The sequence below is a fragment of the Silurus aristotelis genome (assembly GCF_946808225.1).
Source record: "Silurus aristotelis genome assembly, chromosome: 13".
Taxonomy (NCBI): Eukaryota; Metazoa; Chordata; class Actinopteri; order Siluriformes; family Siluridae; genus Silurus; species Silurus aristotelis.
The window spans coordinates 25,794,596-25,812,187 of NC_139586.1; the positions used below are offsets into that span (position 1 = coordinate 25,794,596).

The 17,592-nt window shown below is 40.4% G+C and overlaps 1 protein-coding gene across 19 annotated transcripts in view; it reads right to left on the minus strand.

The window, feature by feature from the left end:
- The window catches only part of ptprsa (protein tyrosine phosphatase receptor type Sa), a 276,827-nt gene that overhangs the window by 106,495 nt on the left and 152,740 nt on the right, over positions 1–17,592 (minus strand). For all 19 annotated transcript variants that reach the window (XM_083558977.1, XM_083558975.1, XM_083558972.1 and 16 more), the window contains one exon: positions 3,051–3,239. In XM_083558977.1, the coding sequence (XP_083415103.1) occupies positions 3,051–3,239 (189 nt within the window). The remainder of the gene's footprint in view (positions 1–3,050; positions 3,240–17,592) is intronic.

The window sequence follows — 17,592 nt, forward strand, 5'->3', positions numbered from 1 at the left end:
ATCTGCTGCAGGGGACAGTGGGCAGCTGGTGGACTCAAAGAGACACTTACCAAAAGCTTCTGTAAAATGACAAAGAATAGAAAAGAAACAGGGAAAGGAAACATAGAAGAGTAGATTTTAGGGGTTGGTGTTGCACAGCCTGAATTCAGGAGGTTTGTTCGAGTCAGGGACAGCCTGGTCTTGCTCTTGTTGGACAGTTTTAAAGTTTTTTATGTGGCATAGATACGGAAGTCTAAAGAGGCCATGTATTATAATATTTCTTTCTTTCTAGTTTTCTCCAGATCGCAACGTAAAAACCCGTTTTGGCATGACACAATTGTATTCTGAGAATTTCTCATACCTTGTGAATGTTTTTTTTTTTTTTTTGTGTGCATCACGGAGTACGTGAGATCTGCAATCTCTATCAAAGTTACTAATTTCCCACAGCAAATATGGACTTTATCTCTGCATTGACAATGTGGGGTGTTCCAGAGGAGAACCTGACAAAAATGGAAGAAGATAACGTACGCCAATTGTTAAGATTCAAGATTAACCTGAGGTTTGTTGCGGCAATGTTGCTGCCTCTAGAACATGCTATAATGTAGAATCTAGAATGTTTGCTATGTTGAGATCACAAGAAATTGTGTTGCGATCACAAAAAAAAAAAAAAAAAAAAAATATATATATATATAGTGCGTGGCCTCGTAGGACTTTCGAACATAGCAGAAATATCTCTAAAAAAGTTTGATGCTTTCCAGAAGACTGTCTTTGGTTCATTGCATTTAAGCAAATGAATTGAAATCTAAAACAAACGCACTTATGAAAGCAACTCTCGCAGCAAGAAGCAATTAAAGTCAGCTGTTTCAGAAACGCATGGTTTTATAAAGTTGTTTAAATCATTTAATGAATGCTGATGATATTAGAGGAAATAATTAACATAGTTCATGAGTTTTTCATGTAGACTATACCAAGATTATTAACATTTCAATTGTGGTGTTTAGACTTTGGTTAGAATAGTTTAGTTTTTGTAGTAGGAAAGCGAGTGGAGAAAAGAGAGTGCATCAGATCACAAGTTTCCAATGAGACAGACATAACAAACAACACTGAACATATAACAACGAGACTGTTTGAGACAAAACAACACAGCAGACCTGTAAACAAATCCGCACACAGGTGAAGACAGAGGTTGCACACATGGGTGGGGAATTCACAGAGCTGCAGGGGGGAGCTAGGTTAATACCTGGGGCAAATAGCTTTCAAGCTGCTCAATTGCACACAAATTGAAAACACAGCATTAATGTTTAACGATTAGGGGTTTGACCCATGACTGATGTAAGCAATTTCCTTCTTAAGATTAATTATATGGACAAAAGTTTGTGGACACCTAAACACACGATTCATATGTGCTTTTTGAACATCAAAATCCACATTTATTTCCTGTTATAATATCCACCAGTCTTCTGAGGAGACGTTCCACTCGATTTTGGAGTGGGGTTGTGATGACGTGCTCATTCAGTCAGTTAGGAAAGCCAGGTCTGATATAGGGTGAGGAGACCTGGGGTGCACTTTGTTCTAGTTTACTTGAGATCAGAGGTAGCAGACTTAGCAGGCTACTCAAGATCTTCCAATCCATGTAAAGCATACTTTCAAAGATCTGGCTTTGTGCACAGGGGCAGTGTCATGTGGAAACAGGTTTGGGTGAAAGAAAAATTTGATGCTACAACATCCAAAAACATCTAATAAAATTGTATGCATCCAACTTTACAATTTGGGGAGGAATAACTGGAAAAGTCAGGTGTCCCAATACTTTTGTCCAATAGTGTATCTGTTAATAATGGTCATGTATGTGAGATAAAGGATGCCACCTATATATTAAATGCAGCATCAAAGAACATAAAAATTCAGAGGCTGGTAATCTAATGACCGATACAGCTTTCATCCCGAGAGCTTCTGCCTACGTTCTGGCTTCGACAGGAGAAGTGAAAAGGATGTGCATGTTGGTGCTATTGCTCAGAAGTGATTATTCAAGTAGGTGATACTTCCAGCAAAGGCAGGCTGCACTGTGAATCAGAATCTATAGCGACTCAGCATGTGGGCAGCTTCTGTATTTAGTATTTCTGTATTCCTGCATGTTCTATTTAGATCAGAAGCTGCGTTCATATAACCAGGAGAAAAGACCATTGACATGATCTGCCATGATACGGCACCCCTGGGGCACAGAGGGTTAAGGGCCTTGCTCGAGGGCCCTAAGAGTGACAGGTTGGCAATAGCTCAGCTTTAGGGAGGTGGTAGCTCTGTGGTTAAGGCTCTGGTTTATTTATTTAAAGGTCTGGGGTTTGAGCAATGGTATTCCAAATGTGCTAATCTTTGGACCTTAAGCACGGCCCTTAACCCTTTTTGCTCCAGGGATGCTGTAACAAGCACTCTGACCCCAGCTTCTAACATTGCTGAGATATGCAAAAAAAATTACAGTTTCCCTTTGGGATCAATAAAGTATTCTAAAATAAAATAAAACATACCAGGGCTTGAACCCACATACTTCTGTTTAGAAACCCACAACCAATACTAATTCCTTTAAGACGGACACTTCTATGTAATTTTACAGATTGAACCAAAGATAAATATATTTGTATACAATTTATATTAGTATACAGTATATGCTATAAAATGAGAAACATACATGAATAAATAATGAACACAGGACATGGGGTTAAGAAAGAACTTTTTGAAAATCGTAAGTAAAATTGGAGAAGCCATGCACAGAGTCACATACAACAATTAGGTATATTTGCATCTCCTCCAAACAACACTTCACTTGAATACAATGATAAACACCTCCTAACTGAGCCTAAATATATACTTCGACTGTTTCTGAATCACTCGACAGAAACCGACATTGCTTGTAGTGTACTGCTAAATCTGTTCCTCTTTCACAGTTCAAAAACAGCCTATGGGTATCAGCTTTGTAAAGTTTGCGAGGAGGTTTCAATTCATCCTGCAACAAAAGTCAAGGTGCAAAAGTAAGCATGTTTGAGAAAGCCTGCAGGAGACGTGGAACGTGACTGCCTTACCTGATCTGAGTTGTTTGATCCGCCCATTGCTCGTACTGGGATCAATCGGAAGGAAGTCTTTGAACCAGGTGATCTCGGGGTCCGGGTTGCCGCTTGCAGCACAGAGCATGTTGGCTGTGCGGGTGCGTTCTACCACCTTCAGCTGGGGACCCATGTCGATGTTAGGGAAGCCTGGAGGCAGCAGGTCCTCTGTAGGAGTGAAAAGAGTCAAGATGATATTGCAGACTGTTGCAAAACTTTACATATGGATAATGAGAAGTCTGTCATAACTTTGTTTTTCTGAGTTTTCCACCTATTTTATCCCAGATTTTCACCAATCATCCAGATCTCTCCAATATCATATAACAGCTCCAAACCAAATGAAAAAAAATTGTGAATCAAGTCAATCACCATCTTTTCGCCTACATATTCTATCCCAGAGGAAAAGGCTCTTTGCCCTCTTACACATACATGAGCTCACAACCATCCTGTGATTAGCACCAATCTGACTGACAGCCTGACAGCTGTCTCTTCAAAATAGAGGTCATATTCAGTTTTGCTCTTTTGCTCCCCCAGACGTGTAAAACATGAAACTGCAATGGCTTCATCTGCCAATATAATAGGTTTTAAGATCAGAGCAATAATCTTTATAATTCCTCATTAAGGATCATCTTGAACTCTGCTACTATTCCATACCAGGGATATAGGATCTCTGCAGCACACCCAGAGACTACAGATGACATCTAAGCTAGAAGTGATACTTGGAATACAAACTAAGCCTATCCACGGACAAAAGGTGCACATCAGTCATGCTCAATCTATGAAAGGACCCGCAAAAATCGCATCTCTAAGCACTGCAGTGCAACGAAGATCTGACAATAAGCTGCAATTAATAATCGAAAATCTGCCTTCTCCTCCTTAATGCAATAAATGAAGAAAAACAAAGATAAAGCTCCAGAAAATCCTCTTATTTTTGTGACCCATATGCCCCAGGGCAAAGACAAAAGTCATGGCCTGATGGAAACATGCAATATGCCAGTCAGAGTCCCTGTGGATACCCTGAAGGCACCGAGTGGCTCAGATAGACGTCGGGGGTCAGTGTGTTTAACCCCACATGGCATACCAGCCAAAGTAGAACATATGAAAACATCTGTGCTGCAAGACCCTGGTCACAAGCGATAAAGCTGCTACAGAGTCGAAGCCTTGGACTCCTCAATAAAAGTTGTTTGGAAATGCGCATAACAAAGAAACCTTTTTTCTCTGGACAGTTGTATTTCTTTCAGATAAATATTTCATCACAAGCTTCAGAGAGTGAGAAGAGTTTCATCCTGGGTTAGGCTTTATGGGCAAACTTTAGCCAGTGATTATTAACCCATGCTGACACGGCCCTTCTTTGTGCACTGAATCCCTTAAGGGAAAGACCTGAAACCACGATGACACACTAGACTCCACTTCTTATTCTCATCATAGCCGCTCCTGTCACTCTATTTATTTCCCAGTCTAGTGGTAAGTCTCTCTGCGAAATGGCACAGATACTTGCTTTCATGCCATTTTACTCTGAACTGAAATGTCCCAATTTCTGAGAGATTCTCACAGAGTTTTAGGGGTAAAAGACTGCACTAAAGTCATGGTTTGAGGGCAGTTCAGTGTAGTGTAGTGTAGGATAGCTCCTGGCCACACGGATTAAGCCTCAAACACACTGGGAATAATTGGCTTTGAGTTTAATTAAACAGACCCAGAGAAGGAAAAAGATAAAGGTGAGTACATGAGCCTAGAGTGTTGCATTTATTTATTTGGCAGACACCCTAATCCAGAGTGACTTACAGATATTTCATTTATACAACTGAGCAGCTGAGAGTTAAGGACCTTGCTCAAGGGCCCAACAAGTCCTACTGTTATAGAACTTGTAACAAAACTGATCCTTGGAGCCAATTGAAGATAACAGCATTGATTCTTAAAGATAATGTACATACAATGATGAACTTTAATAAATGGACATTCGTTTGCACCCAGATGAGGATGAGGTTCCCTTTTCTGAGTCTGGTTCCTCTCAAGGTTTCTTCTTCATACCATCTCATGGAGATTCTCCTTGCCACAGTCACCACTGGCTCATTAGGGACAAACTTATATGTTCTTTTATTACCGCTTTATCTGTTTATCTGTTTTAGCTGCTTTGAGAAAATGTCCGTTGTTAAAAGTGCTATAAAAATTACTTCATTAAAGATCAAATGTTATATATAATGTGGATATACTGATAGCCTCAAAGTGGTTTTAATTCACGTTTAATATTTATGACAGTCGCTCAAAATCATGTAGACACAGCCAAGGCAAATAACAGTTTGCGATAATGATCACGGATACATGATACAGTTTAGAGGTTTGGGAGACTTTCCTAAACTGGTGCCACAAAGTTGGAATCACACCGGATGTCTTTGTATTTACCATTACACACCAGCAGCTAATCGTAAGCACCTGGCAGCTTCTAGCACCTGACATTGCCATTCACATCCAGCTTTTGTTAGCCCCCAGCGCTGATGTGTCACCCTACTGATAACCTTACACACAGGAGCCATAATTGGTGGGTTTTCAAATGGCCAACCATTAGCTTAAAAATATCCCTTTCACGATACACCGAGCGTGAATGAGCCCCCAGAAGGCTGTCTGAAAGCTGTTCTCTCAGCAATCAGGTGGTGCCACTGCTGGTTGACTGCTTTGTTTTTTTTTTTTGCTGTTTTGGAGGACTTATGGGTCACGCCATCACCTAAAATTCAAAAATGAAATGCATTTAACAGTGGTGGGTTCATGGGGGGTTGATATCTGGGTAGCTCAGGCGGTCAGCTCCGGCCTGGCATGAAAGCTGTTAAGCTGCAGTGATAATGGCGTTGTTGTGATGAGCACTCCGAGAGGACGGGGGCTGAGTGCACTGGCCACTTTGTCCAACAGCTGGTTGTGTGTTCATGCAATCCAGCAGAGTGCTGCTCCCTGTGGCATTAGCTGCCCTTCCCCAGTGCAAATCATGGGTGATGTCATTATGGGCAATTGTTTTTAATAGTTGCCTGCGACTAGCATTATGCAAAGAAACAGGTGCAAAGCCTTTAATTCAATTGCTTTGGAAGCTCTCACCGCTGGATCTGTGTCTCCTCGTCTGCACTGTGATTATGGGAAACGCAGTGCTAATCGGTTCATCCTGCAGCTCACTGTTGTTACTCAGGCCTACGGTATATCAGTCTATTACAGAGTCAGTAGCAAAACAAGGCAGTATCCAGACATAATATAAGCTCCTTTTGTTTGAAAGCTCCTTTTTTTTCCCTTTTGGCTTGTGTTTTAGCTTCTTTTTGAGGTTATTGCTGAACAAGCCAAATCTGTACAATTCAATTCAATGCAGTTCTATTTGTATAGTCCTTGTCACAATGGTCTCGATGCACCTTTACAGAAATGCTAATATTATAGAACAAAATTCACTTATATTTAAATGTGTGTGTTTATCCCTGATAAAGAAACTTGCTGTGAATGTGGCAAGGAAAAAATCCCTTAGATGATACGAGGAAGAAACCTTGAGAGGAACCAGACTCAGAACTCATCCATCCATATAATGAGCAATAAAGTATGTGATTGAGCTCAGTGGTTAAGGCAGTAGACTTTGGATTGGAAAGTCATAAATTTAAATCCCAGCACCTGCCAGCACAGCTGCCACTGTTGGGCCCTTGAACAAGGCCCTTAAACCTCTACTGCTCAATTGTTAGTCGATCTGGATAAGGGCATTTCCCAAATGCCATTAGGGTAAATGTATTATAATTAATGTCATTTCTATAGTTTTATATAGTCAGTTGGAGTTGTGGAGCCAAGCGTTCCTGAGCAATAAATAAATAAATAAATAATTAGCTCAAGCGTTGAGATCATTATTGATATATAAGCAACTAGCTGGTTAACTGGTATCAAGATTGAGTTGAGGATTATTGTTAATGCCTCTATTTAAAATAATTTCTCCTTTTTTAATTTAAAAGGGAAAACAACCCAACCCAAATTACATGATTTATGAACCTTTAAAACTGTGCTCTAAAATTCAGATTATATCCAGATTAAGCCACATTTAATACCTGATATAAAGTTGTTTGTATTTGGTTTGAAGAAGGCAGCTGTAGAGGACGAGATAGTGCTGTGGTGACTCCTAACAGGAGCAGCCGAAAGAAGCAGAAGATCTATAGTAGTTTGTCTGTTTGTTTTTTGTATTGCCTTGTATTAATTATGAATATTATTGAGGTAAGCCACAGTAATAAAAAAACTTAAGCCTTTGATAAACACTAGTATATCCTGTGCCCATCCTGTTACTTTTATAGATTATTATTCAGCTCTTTTACCAGATTAACTTGCATTCAACACAGTCAGGGATGGATCAAGGAGACAGTAGGAAGAGAGAGAGAGAGAGAGAGAGAGAGAGAGAGAGAGAGAGAGAGAGAGAGAGAGAGAGAGAGAGAGAGAGAGAGAGAGAGAGAGAGAGAGAGAATATATGACAAAGTAAGAAGGTCTACGTATGGAGGTCTAAGAGGTATATCATCTGGAAGTCGATCCTGTTGCATTGTGGTCAGCACGCATTAACACAGGGCAACGACACCAGGAAAACTATCCACCTGAACATGAGGAAAGGATTAGTGCGAGTATCTAAGGATGGCACAATGCCTCGATGTTCTGTTTGAAACAAACCTTCACAAAAAAGTTAAAAAGAAAAAAAAAAATAACCAAACTGTTTCCAACCCAATTTATGATTCTGAAAGAGTTTTGAGTGCAAAAGTTGACCAAGGACTTTGGAATGCAGTACATAAGACATTGCTGGGAGCAGTATATCATAACCCCCGGAGGGGTTTGGAGATGTGCTCTATGAAGTTTTTTCAGTCATCCAAATTATTGCTATACAGGGTATTTTCTGATTGACGCCACAGCCACGTAGAATTAACCAACGCAGTCATGAAAAACAGTCCCGCCTGAATGTCTGGCACTGCCAAAAATGGCTGCTGCTGAACTGCAGCATGCAGACATTATTCTGCTGGAATACAAATCAGCAGGTTGTGTGTGGATGTTCTGGTGACACTAAACAGATGCCTCAGTATCTGCCAGCACACCCCTAGTGGGGTGTGATTGAGCAACAATCACTCAAGGAGCTGGGATCTTTCAGGCGCTACACAATTAAGCCATGACATGTGACGATGTTTGCACATGCCTTGTCTCACTCATGGGCAAGCCCAGCTGTTTTTGCCACACAGCTTTAGTAGAGACTTAACAGTGGTTGAAAAGGTGGTGCGAAGTAAAAAAGTAAGTGGAGTGGGGAGGGAGTAAAGCGTTGGCACAGTGATTAAGGTTTTAGGCTACTGTTTTGGTTCAAACAGAGTACAGCCTAAATATTATCCGTAAGTAAGACCCTTGAACTCCAGATGCTCTGCTCGGTTGCATCTTGTCTCAGTTGTAAAGCCGAGTGCACACTACATATATTTTACAATCAACAAACTGATCACACTTGCGATCAGTTTTTAAGCGGGAAGTTGTCTAATGTTCGACTTCAGATCGGAAGGTCATGGGTTCAAATCCCACCACAACCAAGCTGCCACTGCTGGGCCCTTGAGCTGTATAACTGTAAGATATGAGCATCAGCCGAAAATGTCAATTGAATTCCATTCTTTTTTTTGTTGTTTTTAACAATGAACGTTGTCTCGAAGCAGATTTACAGAGATAAAGCAGTTATAAAGTGTTAGAATAGAGCAGGGGTGGCCAACCAGTCAGAGACCGAGAGCCACATTTTTGACCGTGTTACCGCAAAGAGCCACATCATACACATGGGCACACATGAACATCACCCATCCCTTTCTCTTACACACACACACACACACACACACACACACACACACACACACACACACACACCTCTGCTCAGCCAGAATTATTGTAAATGTCACACACCAACATAATGACAGAAATTGACTCCTACAGTACTAAGACCACAGGCCAGTCATTTTCAACAATGAACATTGTGTGCACTGTCTCACACACACAAACTCTGTTTAACCAAGTCCACAAACAAAAATATAATAATTCACAATAGCGTTTTTTTTTTTTTACTATGCATGTTACTTAGTGGGACTTTTGGCATTCCTTGCCTTGAACAATCCCCTTCAAATCTGCCTCGTATTCCGTTGATGCCACTCGAAGCAATTCTTTCACATGGGTGTCAGTCAGAACAGATCGATGCTTTGATTTCACGTGTTTCAGGGTAGAAATCAAGGACTTTGTTTGTGTTCTTTTTTATGTGCGTGTTCACTTCGCTTAAGTTTGATACGGTATTTTCATCAAATGCGCATGCGCGTGAGATAAATATACCGCAGGGGTGGGCAATACATTTTTACAAGGGGCCACATGAGAAACCTGAATTGTGTCAGAGGGCCACACCAACGATAATATTTTAGGGATGCACCGAAATGAAAATTCAATTCAAATGGCAATGAAATCCATAATTTTTTGTGTTATGCCTTTTGCCTTTGTACCATCACTGGAAAACTTTCCTGCCTGTTCAAAAACGTCCGCTACAGACGGAGTGCGCATGCTCGGATTGACTTTACTTTTCTGCGCCGCGTTCTTCTCATATTTAGAATGGCAAACTCTTTGCAGATACACCCCCTCTTGAAATTTCAGCATTGCATGTTTTGCAAATCGCTAACCGCACACCGCAGACATGTTGCTCTTATCCAGATAACCGTGTGCTGACTGCGCTTTTTTATTGCGTCATTACAAATGTGTTTCTGCCGTGTTGTTTCGGTGATTGAGGTATTTCCGAAAATTCTCGGTGCATCGCTGTAATTTATGATTGGCCTTATGCCAAGGTCTGATATACCGCAAAGTTTCCCAGTAGGGGCAAGCTCATTTAAGTCTTAAAAATACCGTATTGAACGTAAGCAAAGCAAACACGAGAACGTAAGAGCCGCATGAAACCAGCCAAAGAGCCGCATGCGGCTCACGAGCTGCGGGTTGGCCACCCCTGGAATAGAGTGTATACATTTAGTGCCTATAAGTTTGTTCCTTATAATTGTACGCATATTCCTAATGAGCAAGCCAGTGGTGGCTTTTGCAAGGAAAAATCCTCCTAAATAGGCATGAGGAAAAAACCTTGAGAGGAACCAGACCCATCTGGTCCCTTCATTACATTTCAATCATTGTTGAGGTGTTCACTGATGGGCGTTTAGATGCAAAACTATTCATGCAATCTGTGGTCCTAAACCATTGCAGTAGACTTGTTGATATTAATTACAGTCCAAATCCATCCTTAAAATTTTTTAGTTGCTCAGTAACTTTAGGGATCTTTAGGCTGTTGAATGTATTCGATCGAGTGGTGCACACAGTCTTGATGTGCCTTTGAAACTGTTTTTTTTTTTAAATACAATAAAAAAATTTTAATTAGAAAGAAAATTGTGGAGAAAGAATTGGTTGGAGATTGAGACGTCAAGTGAGAAGGACAATTATACAGGGTGTTAACAAGACTCACGTGAGTTTAGCTAACGAGCATTTGGGCCAGTATTAATTCTGTGCGTCTATTTAACACGTAAAACACGTAAATTTGTTTTCCTCTCAGACTCACTGAGGTTCTCTCAGCACTGTTCTTGTGACTAGTCATAGAGGGGCATCCACACACCCACATGACTATGAAACATGTTAATAAAATAAGAGACTCGTTGGCCTCGCATATTGAGAAAAATCCTGCTACTGAACCACTAGACAAACAGTGGCTACAAAAGTGTGCAACAAACTCTTAGAAAGCTGAGGCCGGGTCTTTTTTTGAGCCTGAACGAGAAAACTAGGTGAAAATCGTGTGTGCTAGGCTTAAGTCGCTTCGGATAAAATGTGTCAGGCAAACATGTGAAAGTAATGCAAATATATACAGCACTAGCACAGACTAAGGAGGTGCAGGCGTAAGGAAGAGGAACAACAGAGGTGTTATAGAAGCAGAAGACTGAATCTCAAGCTGACTGGAAACCAGAAACAGTTGGCCAGGCTATGTCATTCTCCAGCAAGCTGCCCTCAGATAAAATGAGATGAGATGGCTTGAGCAAACAAGCTCTGAGGTGATGAAGAGAGATGTGCAGAGGTTGTCTGACAGCCTGTGCATTAAGTGGCTCCCATCAGAGATCCTTTATCGGCAGTGACTGAAAAATGAATGCTTGTAGTGGAGTTCCTGGAAGCGCTTGGAAACGTTGCTAGATTTGAGATTCTCTCATGAATAGGTCTATGAGGCCAAGTTCCTGCTTCTGAAGAAATGGAATACAGCTCACCTCACTAACTGGGGTCACTTGAATAGTTTATGGAAAAACTATAGTTGTTCTCGACACAACTCAAAAGCGAGAAAGAAAACAATATCTCAAATGAGCACGGCCTAAATGTATCACGGTTGTTGTTTTCTATAAATCATATTAGTGACCTTAGTGAATTAGGTTTGTAGGACTGTAGGAACATAGATACAGTGCACATCGCTTAGAGAACCTCTCCATCTTCTGGCAGAAAGACAAACAAGACGCTCTTTAGTTTATTTTTGCCAACTGAAGTTTGTTTTACTTTGGCAGTTCCTATGAGGCATGCTGCAGGAGAGCCAAGGGACAAGACCTGGTCACTAAATTTTAACAGTAGATCAAGCAAGCAGTGCACAATGTCAATAACCGCATTTTCTGTCAATCAATTTTTCCACCATTTTCCTGTGCTGCTTGATTTGGAGCACAAGAGCAGCAATGGCACATACCATACAACACCATAAATACCATATAACCATATAAAACATGTAGATATGTACCAAATATTATATGGTCCTGTATAAATGTATACAGGACTTTTGAGTTTATAATATAAAAGAACAAATTCCAAGAAGCTTAATCTGCATTTATTTTTTGACATACTCCCCTGCTACATTTATACAAAGATTTGTCAGTACTCCTAAACCGTCCTACTTCACTTCATCACCAGGGAACCACCACGACTGAGATCGTCACTGTCCATTCAAATGTCTTGCTGCGGCTGAGTGTCTCATCAGCATTTGGTGCATGGAGTCTTCTGTAGATATCCAGTTTTACGCTTTCGATCACAAGAAACTTCAGCATCACATGCTATATTGGTGATGCTATCACATCATCTTATGAGTCCCCTGTTCTCCCTGCTCCCTTTGGGGTTCAGAGCTCACTCCACCCGAAGTGTGGCTGCCTCAAAGTCTTGGTCCTCTGAAGTGCCCTCTAAAAAAATATATAACGCTGCGGGTTGGTCCACTCCTGGTCGTGACGTCACCCCGCCGGTGATGGCCAGCGTCTAATTTTTGACTGATTACACACATTATTTCAGAGCGTGAACACTCGGGCACGTTCCCAAAGCGTTTCGAAGCAGAGACTCATTCCCTCAGAGAACCAGGGTTATGTAACCTAGAGATGTTTTTTTTTTGCCGTTATGATGAAAAAATTCCACAAAACGTTTTTTGACGCATTTGACGACCCCAGAGGGTTAATTGCCCAATGTGTGTGTGTGTGTATATATATATATATATATATATATATATATATATATATATATATATATATATATATATATATATATATAAAATACAAAACAAATTGCAATGTTTGTTACCTAATAAATGTATTCAGGCTGAACAACCACCATATAGAACACAAGCAGAGAAAAGATGATGATGATCAGGTGATCAGGAATGTCTCTGTTCTCAGTCATGTTTACATCACTGACTCCCTCTGTCTCATCCACGTTACCCCCAGACTTCTTGTTGTCTTCTGCCAGCTTCATAAACTAGTCTACGTCTGTGGTGTGTGAGAGCCAGGAAATTATACGCCTGTGGTAGATTGAAAAAACTGCGCAATTACAGAAAATAGGTTGACGTGCTGAAAACGGCGCAATGAGAATAAAAAATATTGATCATGTCACTAAATAGATTAAAACTAAAATAAAGAGTCTGGTTTGAAAATGTAAGAAGTGGGAAAAACAGATATTTTGTTTAAGATGTAATAAGTAAAAGTAAAACGTAAATAGAGAAGTAAAGTACTGATACCAGAAAAATCGACTTAAGTATTTGTACTATGTTACTTCCCACCTCTGCTTGACTCAGTAATAAGACCTACTAGCCACTTACTACTGCATGTAGTATATACATATATATGGTATTGTATCTTTATACAAACAAACTTCAAAAACAATGGCATTTATTGAAAGTTATTCCAGTAATAATTATGTAAAAAAATTCAATAATAAATAACAAGGAGCAGGAAATGCCAGCAAACATAGTCTTACTTTTCATGTCATTGTTTTGCCAAATCACAATAAAAGGCTTGTATTATCTAAAAGACAAGACAGAGGATGCGTGGGCAGGTGCAAAATCTCAGGAAAGATAAAGCCGTTGGCTCCGTTTTTAAAGATAACTGTCTTGCCTCCAAACTGTGGCCCGGAAAGCTTTGGAATTCAAGAGAAATAAAAAAAACCCCACTTGGATTAATGCAACTTCTGCAAAGCGAACAGGCTTATTGCCCTCCATGTTCAGTAAAAAATACATAAATCAATAGAAAAGCAATAGTACAAAGGCATTGGATGTGCTGTACCAGAACATGAGCATTTAACTCCGTGCTTTTAGCCAAAAGCAATTAATCCCATAATAACTGGGTTGCTCCTACACACCGAGTAAAAGAGCAAATATGAAGCCTGTTTGGGGGTAAATGGAAAAACATCTAAATGGATATAATTGCTGATAATTGCTCCAAAGCCATTAGGTGAGGGAGGGATGTGTGGACTGGGGTCTCACCAGGAAACCCTAAAATTATTTACATGTACATACCAACGTGTAAGTGGAATGACAAGAACTTTGTGGACAAGCCGAGTGGCTCGTTTTGTTTGACTTGCTGGGTTCTGGGTGCATTCCATCCCATATTGGGGTTGCACCAATCAGCTGTCAGTAATCACTGTTCCTCTGCAAGAATGTGCTTTAAACAGAAAATGAGGGCAGTGCTTTGCTTTTTACCTGCAGTGTGGCTATTGGACAAAAGTTTTCAGGAAGATGTTGAAAAAAAAAACGTTGGAGGGAAAGTGAAATTCAGTGTTTGTGGAACAGATGTTCGTTTTTCCTGCTCGGGTGCCAAACCTGCCTAAAAAGGGGAGAGACACTGCAGGCTCTAGCCTGAGTCCATCATACCCTTTAAGGGCAACAAGTTGTTCTTTAAATATTAACAGATGCCCCTTGAACTAGTCAGGCTTGAGGTAGTGCTCCAGGAAAAGGGGGTTTAAGGAAAATCAGAGGCAACCTTCTTCTTCAGATCATATTCGAAAAAAAAAGAAAAAGTGTGCCACTGTACTCCAGTTCTTCTTTATTTATGAAAAGTGCTCACATAGGACTGCTACTCAATCTGTCACTAATCTTGTTATTGATCGCTTATTTTTCGGTCCCGGAGCATCCATGTCTAACCTCCGTCACCCGTCCCGTTGGCAGGAGCAATCACTGCAAACGCCAAAGGCTGAGGCAATTCCTTTCTCCTAATAAAATCAGGCCTGGGCAAGAGGCATGAACAGGAGTTTACAGTCTTTGTTGTCAGTGGCATGCAATCAAACAGTTGAGAACTTCTCTTTGCACTAGCAAGCTTATACGACCCAATCGCTCATTTCAGGGGGGGGGGGGGGTGCAGGGAGGAGGAACCTAGAGAACAATCTATACATTTATCCCAGCTTACCAAAAACAATGGGATACCCTGACCTTGACTTAATACCTCGCTCACTCCATTGCCCCCCTTTTTTTGCTCTTTGGTTGCTTTAAAAAAGAGGGTGCACTAGGGTGACCTACTTGAGCAGACATTACATAAATTGCTGGTGAGAGAGAGAAGAATGAATGCCCTCAAAGATGAGAGTTTTAGCCATTTATCTCCCTCACCCTCACTGATGACACTTGATTGCTGCATTTTAGGTTTCCAAAATCAAATTAATAAAACGTAGCAAAAATTCATAAAACAGTTCAGTGAGTAGCTTTTCTAAGCCCAGTGGGTTTTTTTTTAAGAGAAAACACTTCTAAAAAAAACATCACTTTCTCTTTGAACCTTTTGCAAATTTGGCAACCTTCAAGAAGCATCAACAAATGAAGTATAACTCACCCCAGGCTTTCTGTAATCTTTGTAAAGCAACGTTATTAATGCCAGAAGCCACATGTTAAGAATGCAACACGATGCTAACTAGCCTTGCCGACTAAGGTGCACACGGATGACAGATCTGCCACAGAACCTGCAAGCTTCTCTACTCACCTCGTAGAAGCGCTTTGATGCGACCATAGTGCCTAACCCCCGTTTCTCATGACTGCCAATTATCCCGATGCAAAAAGCAGAAAGGCAAGTCATCATTAGCATAAGTAGTAAACAATAGTATACAAAATGCCGTGCCCGCTCAAGGCTGTGCGAATCCCTCTGCCAGTGGAATGAGCTCAGCAGCCAGATGTGGAAGCAGACATCCAATTTAAATAGACATCAATTGCTAAATGACTAGCTTCCGTTTTGAAATAGTACACTTGCAATAATGGATTTCCTGGCGAAAGGAGTCCATAGATTTCTCCTAGATCTTAACTTCGCTAAACAAATGCATTATGCAGCAGGGAGCAGCTGAGCCTCTGGGCCTGGGAATTGGCTTGTTTATAAATGCTGGATGCAGATAATATAGCGGGCAAATACAGCTGTGTGCGTGATAATACCAGCTCAGATCGGCCTTAATCAAATCCAGCCTGATGCAAGCTTCCTCCTCTGAGAGTCGTACCGTTTTTCTACCTCTATCTCTTGCGCCTCCATCGCTTCCCATCTTAGGTTTCCTTAGTTACGAGAGGGGGATGGTGAAGGAGAAAGGGAACGGTGATGGGCAGATCTCATTCTCTTTTTCTTGCCTGGAACCCCCTTGAGAAATGAACACTACTGTTTTGCTTGTCACTTTGCTAAATCTATCTGTGTCAAGAGATCGTCAATTGACCTGTACATGGGTAACAACCTGTAAGGTCATGAATAATACAGATGCTGGGGTGTGGTGGCGATCCCAAGAGGCAAAGAATTAGCCCATCAGTAAGCATCAGGAAGCAAGAAGGCAGGTTTTGAAGTTTCAGCTTTCATTTAGAATGAATGCACTTGAAAATGGGTCAGATAAATGGAATATTCTAGTTAGCTTGAAAGCACAAACTGTTTTATTTCATTTATTTTTAATTGAGTGACAAGGGGGGGTAACTATAAGCAAGTCACCTTACATTTCCATTCCAAGCTTCCACTGCTATCAAAATAGCAAAAGAACGCTCATTAATGTATTGCTGCCAACGTGGCAGCATCTTCCACTCTTGCACTAGTGGTCACTACGGCGAATTTCAATAACATAACCTGAGACCATGCTAGCTAGCAGTAGTAATTTGTTACTGTATTCTAGTAGCTTTTCCGTGTATCTGTACTTTACTGAAATATTTCCATTTGGGAAAACTTTTACTTTCACTTCACTACATTTCAAAATTAAATATCTTACTTTTTTACTACATTTAACAAAATCAGTCGTTAATTTTAATTTAAGCGTGGATAAAAACTTAACTCGTCAAACACGCAGCAAGCCAACAACAGGTTCGTGCGTGTGCTCTGTTTTGAACTTGTTTTGACTGCTGCTTGGTGGTATCTGCTCATCACCAACATACAGTTCAGCATCAATTCAACAGCAAGTAGAACATTTTGAGAGAAATAAATAATGAAAGAAACTCCTGACTCTAATTTTCCACAACACCCGTGACCTTGTTTTATTTTGTAATTAAAAAGGTTTTGAGCTCATAATTTTAATAGATTTTTTTTAATGTTTGAATAAATTAATACCATTCTATTAATAGATTAGTGTGCCAAAAATAACATTAAAATCTTTTCAGATAAACTGAGTTAATTAAGCAAAGTGTCTTGATCATAGGAACATTATAGCCAAAATAAATCATAGTACTTTGGATACTTAAGTACATTTGAAGGCAAAAACATTTAAGCTTTAACTCAAGTGAGGTTAAAGGGAGCACTTTTACTTTTACTCAAGTACATGGTTTGTGTAAATCGTCCACCACTGGTAGCTAGTCACACGGGTCACTGCTAATTACTGAGCATTATTGACAAAGCTAAGATCAGCCATCGACAGAGGGATTAATGTTGGAGAGAGGATAAGGACTGCATCAATTATGCAGGGACACAGGAACAGACTATGGTTTCAAGGCTGGAACACAGTCTCTAACCTTGAAGCAAAAAACTCCCATGAAATGGCTTGGTTTGACCGCTTCGGTTGACATACTTGCTTCTAAAACAGGAAGTCAGAACACTGGCATGTTAATGCGCTTAACTTATTTACGCTGCTGCCAACTGAGAAACACCACAATCCCGCCAAGCCAAAACAACTTTACCAGTACCTAAGCAAACTAGCTAACTATAGTGAGTGTCTATGTATACATCCTGTCCCCACAAAACACAAAATCTTTGAAACACTTATTTAGATTTCAGGGTCACATTACACATAATAGTTACTT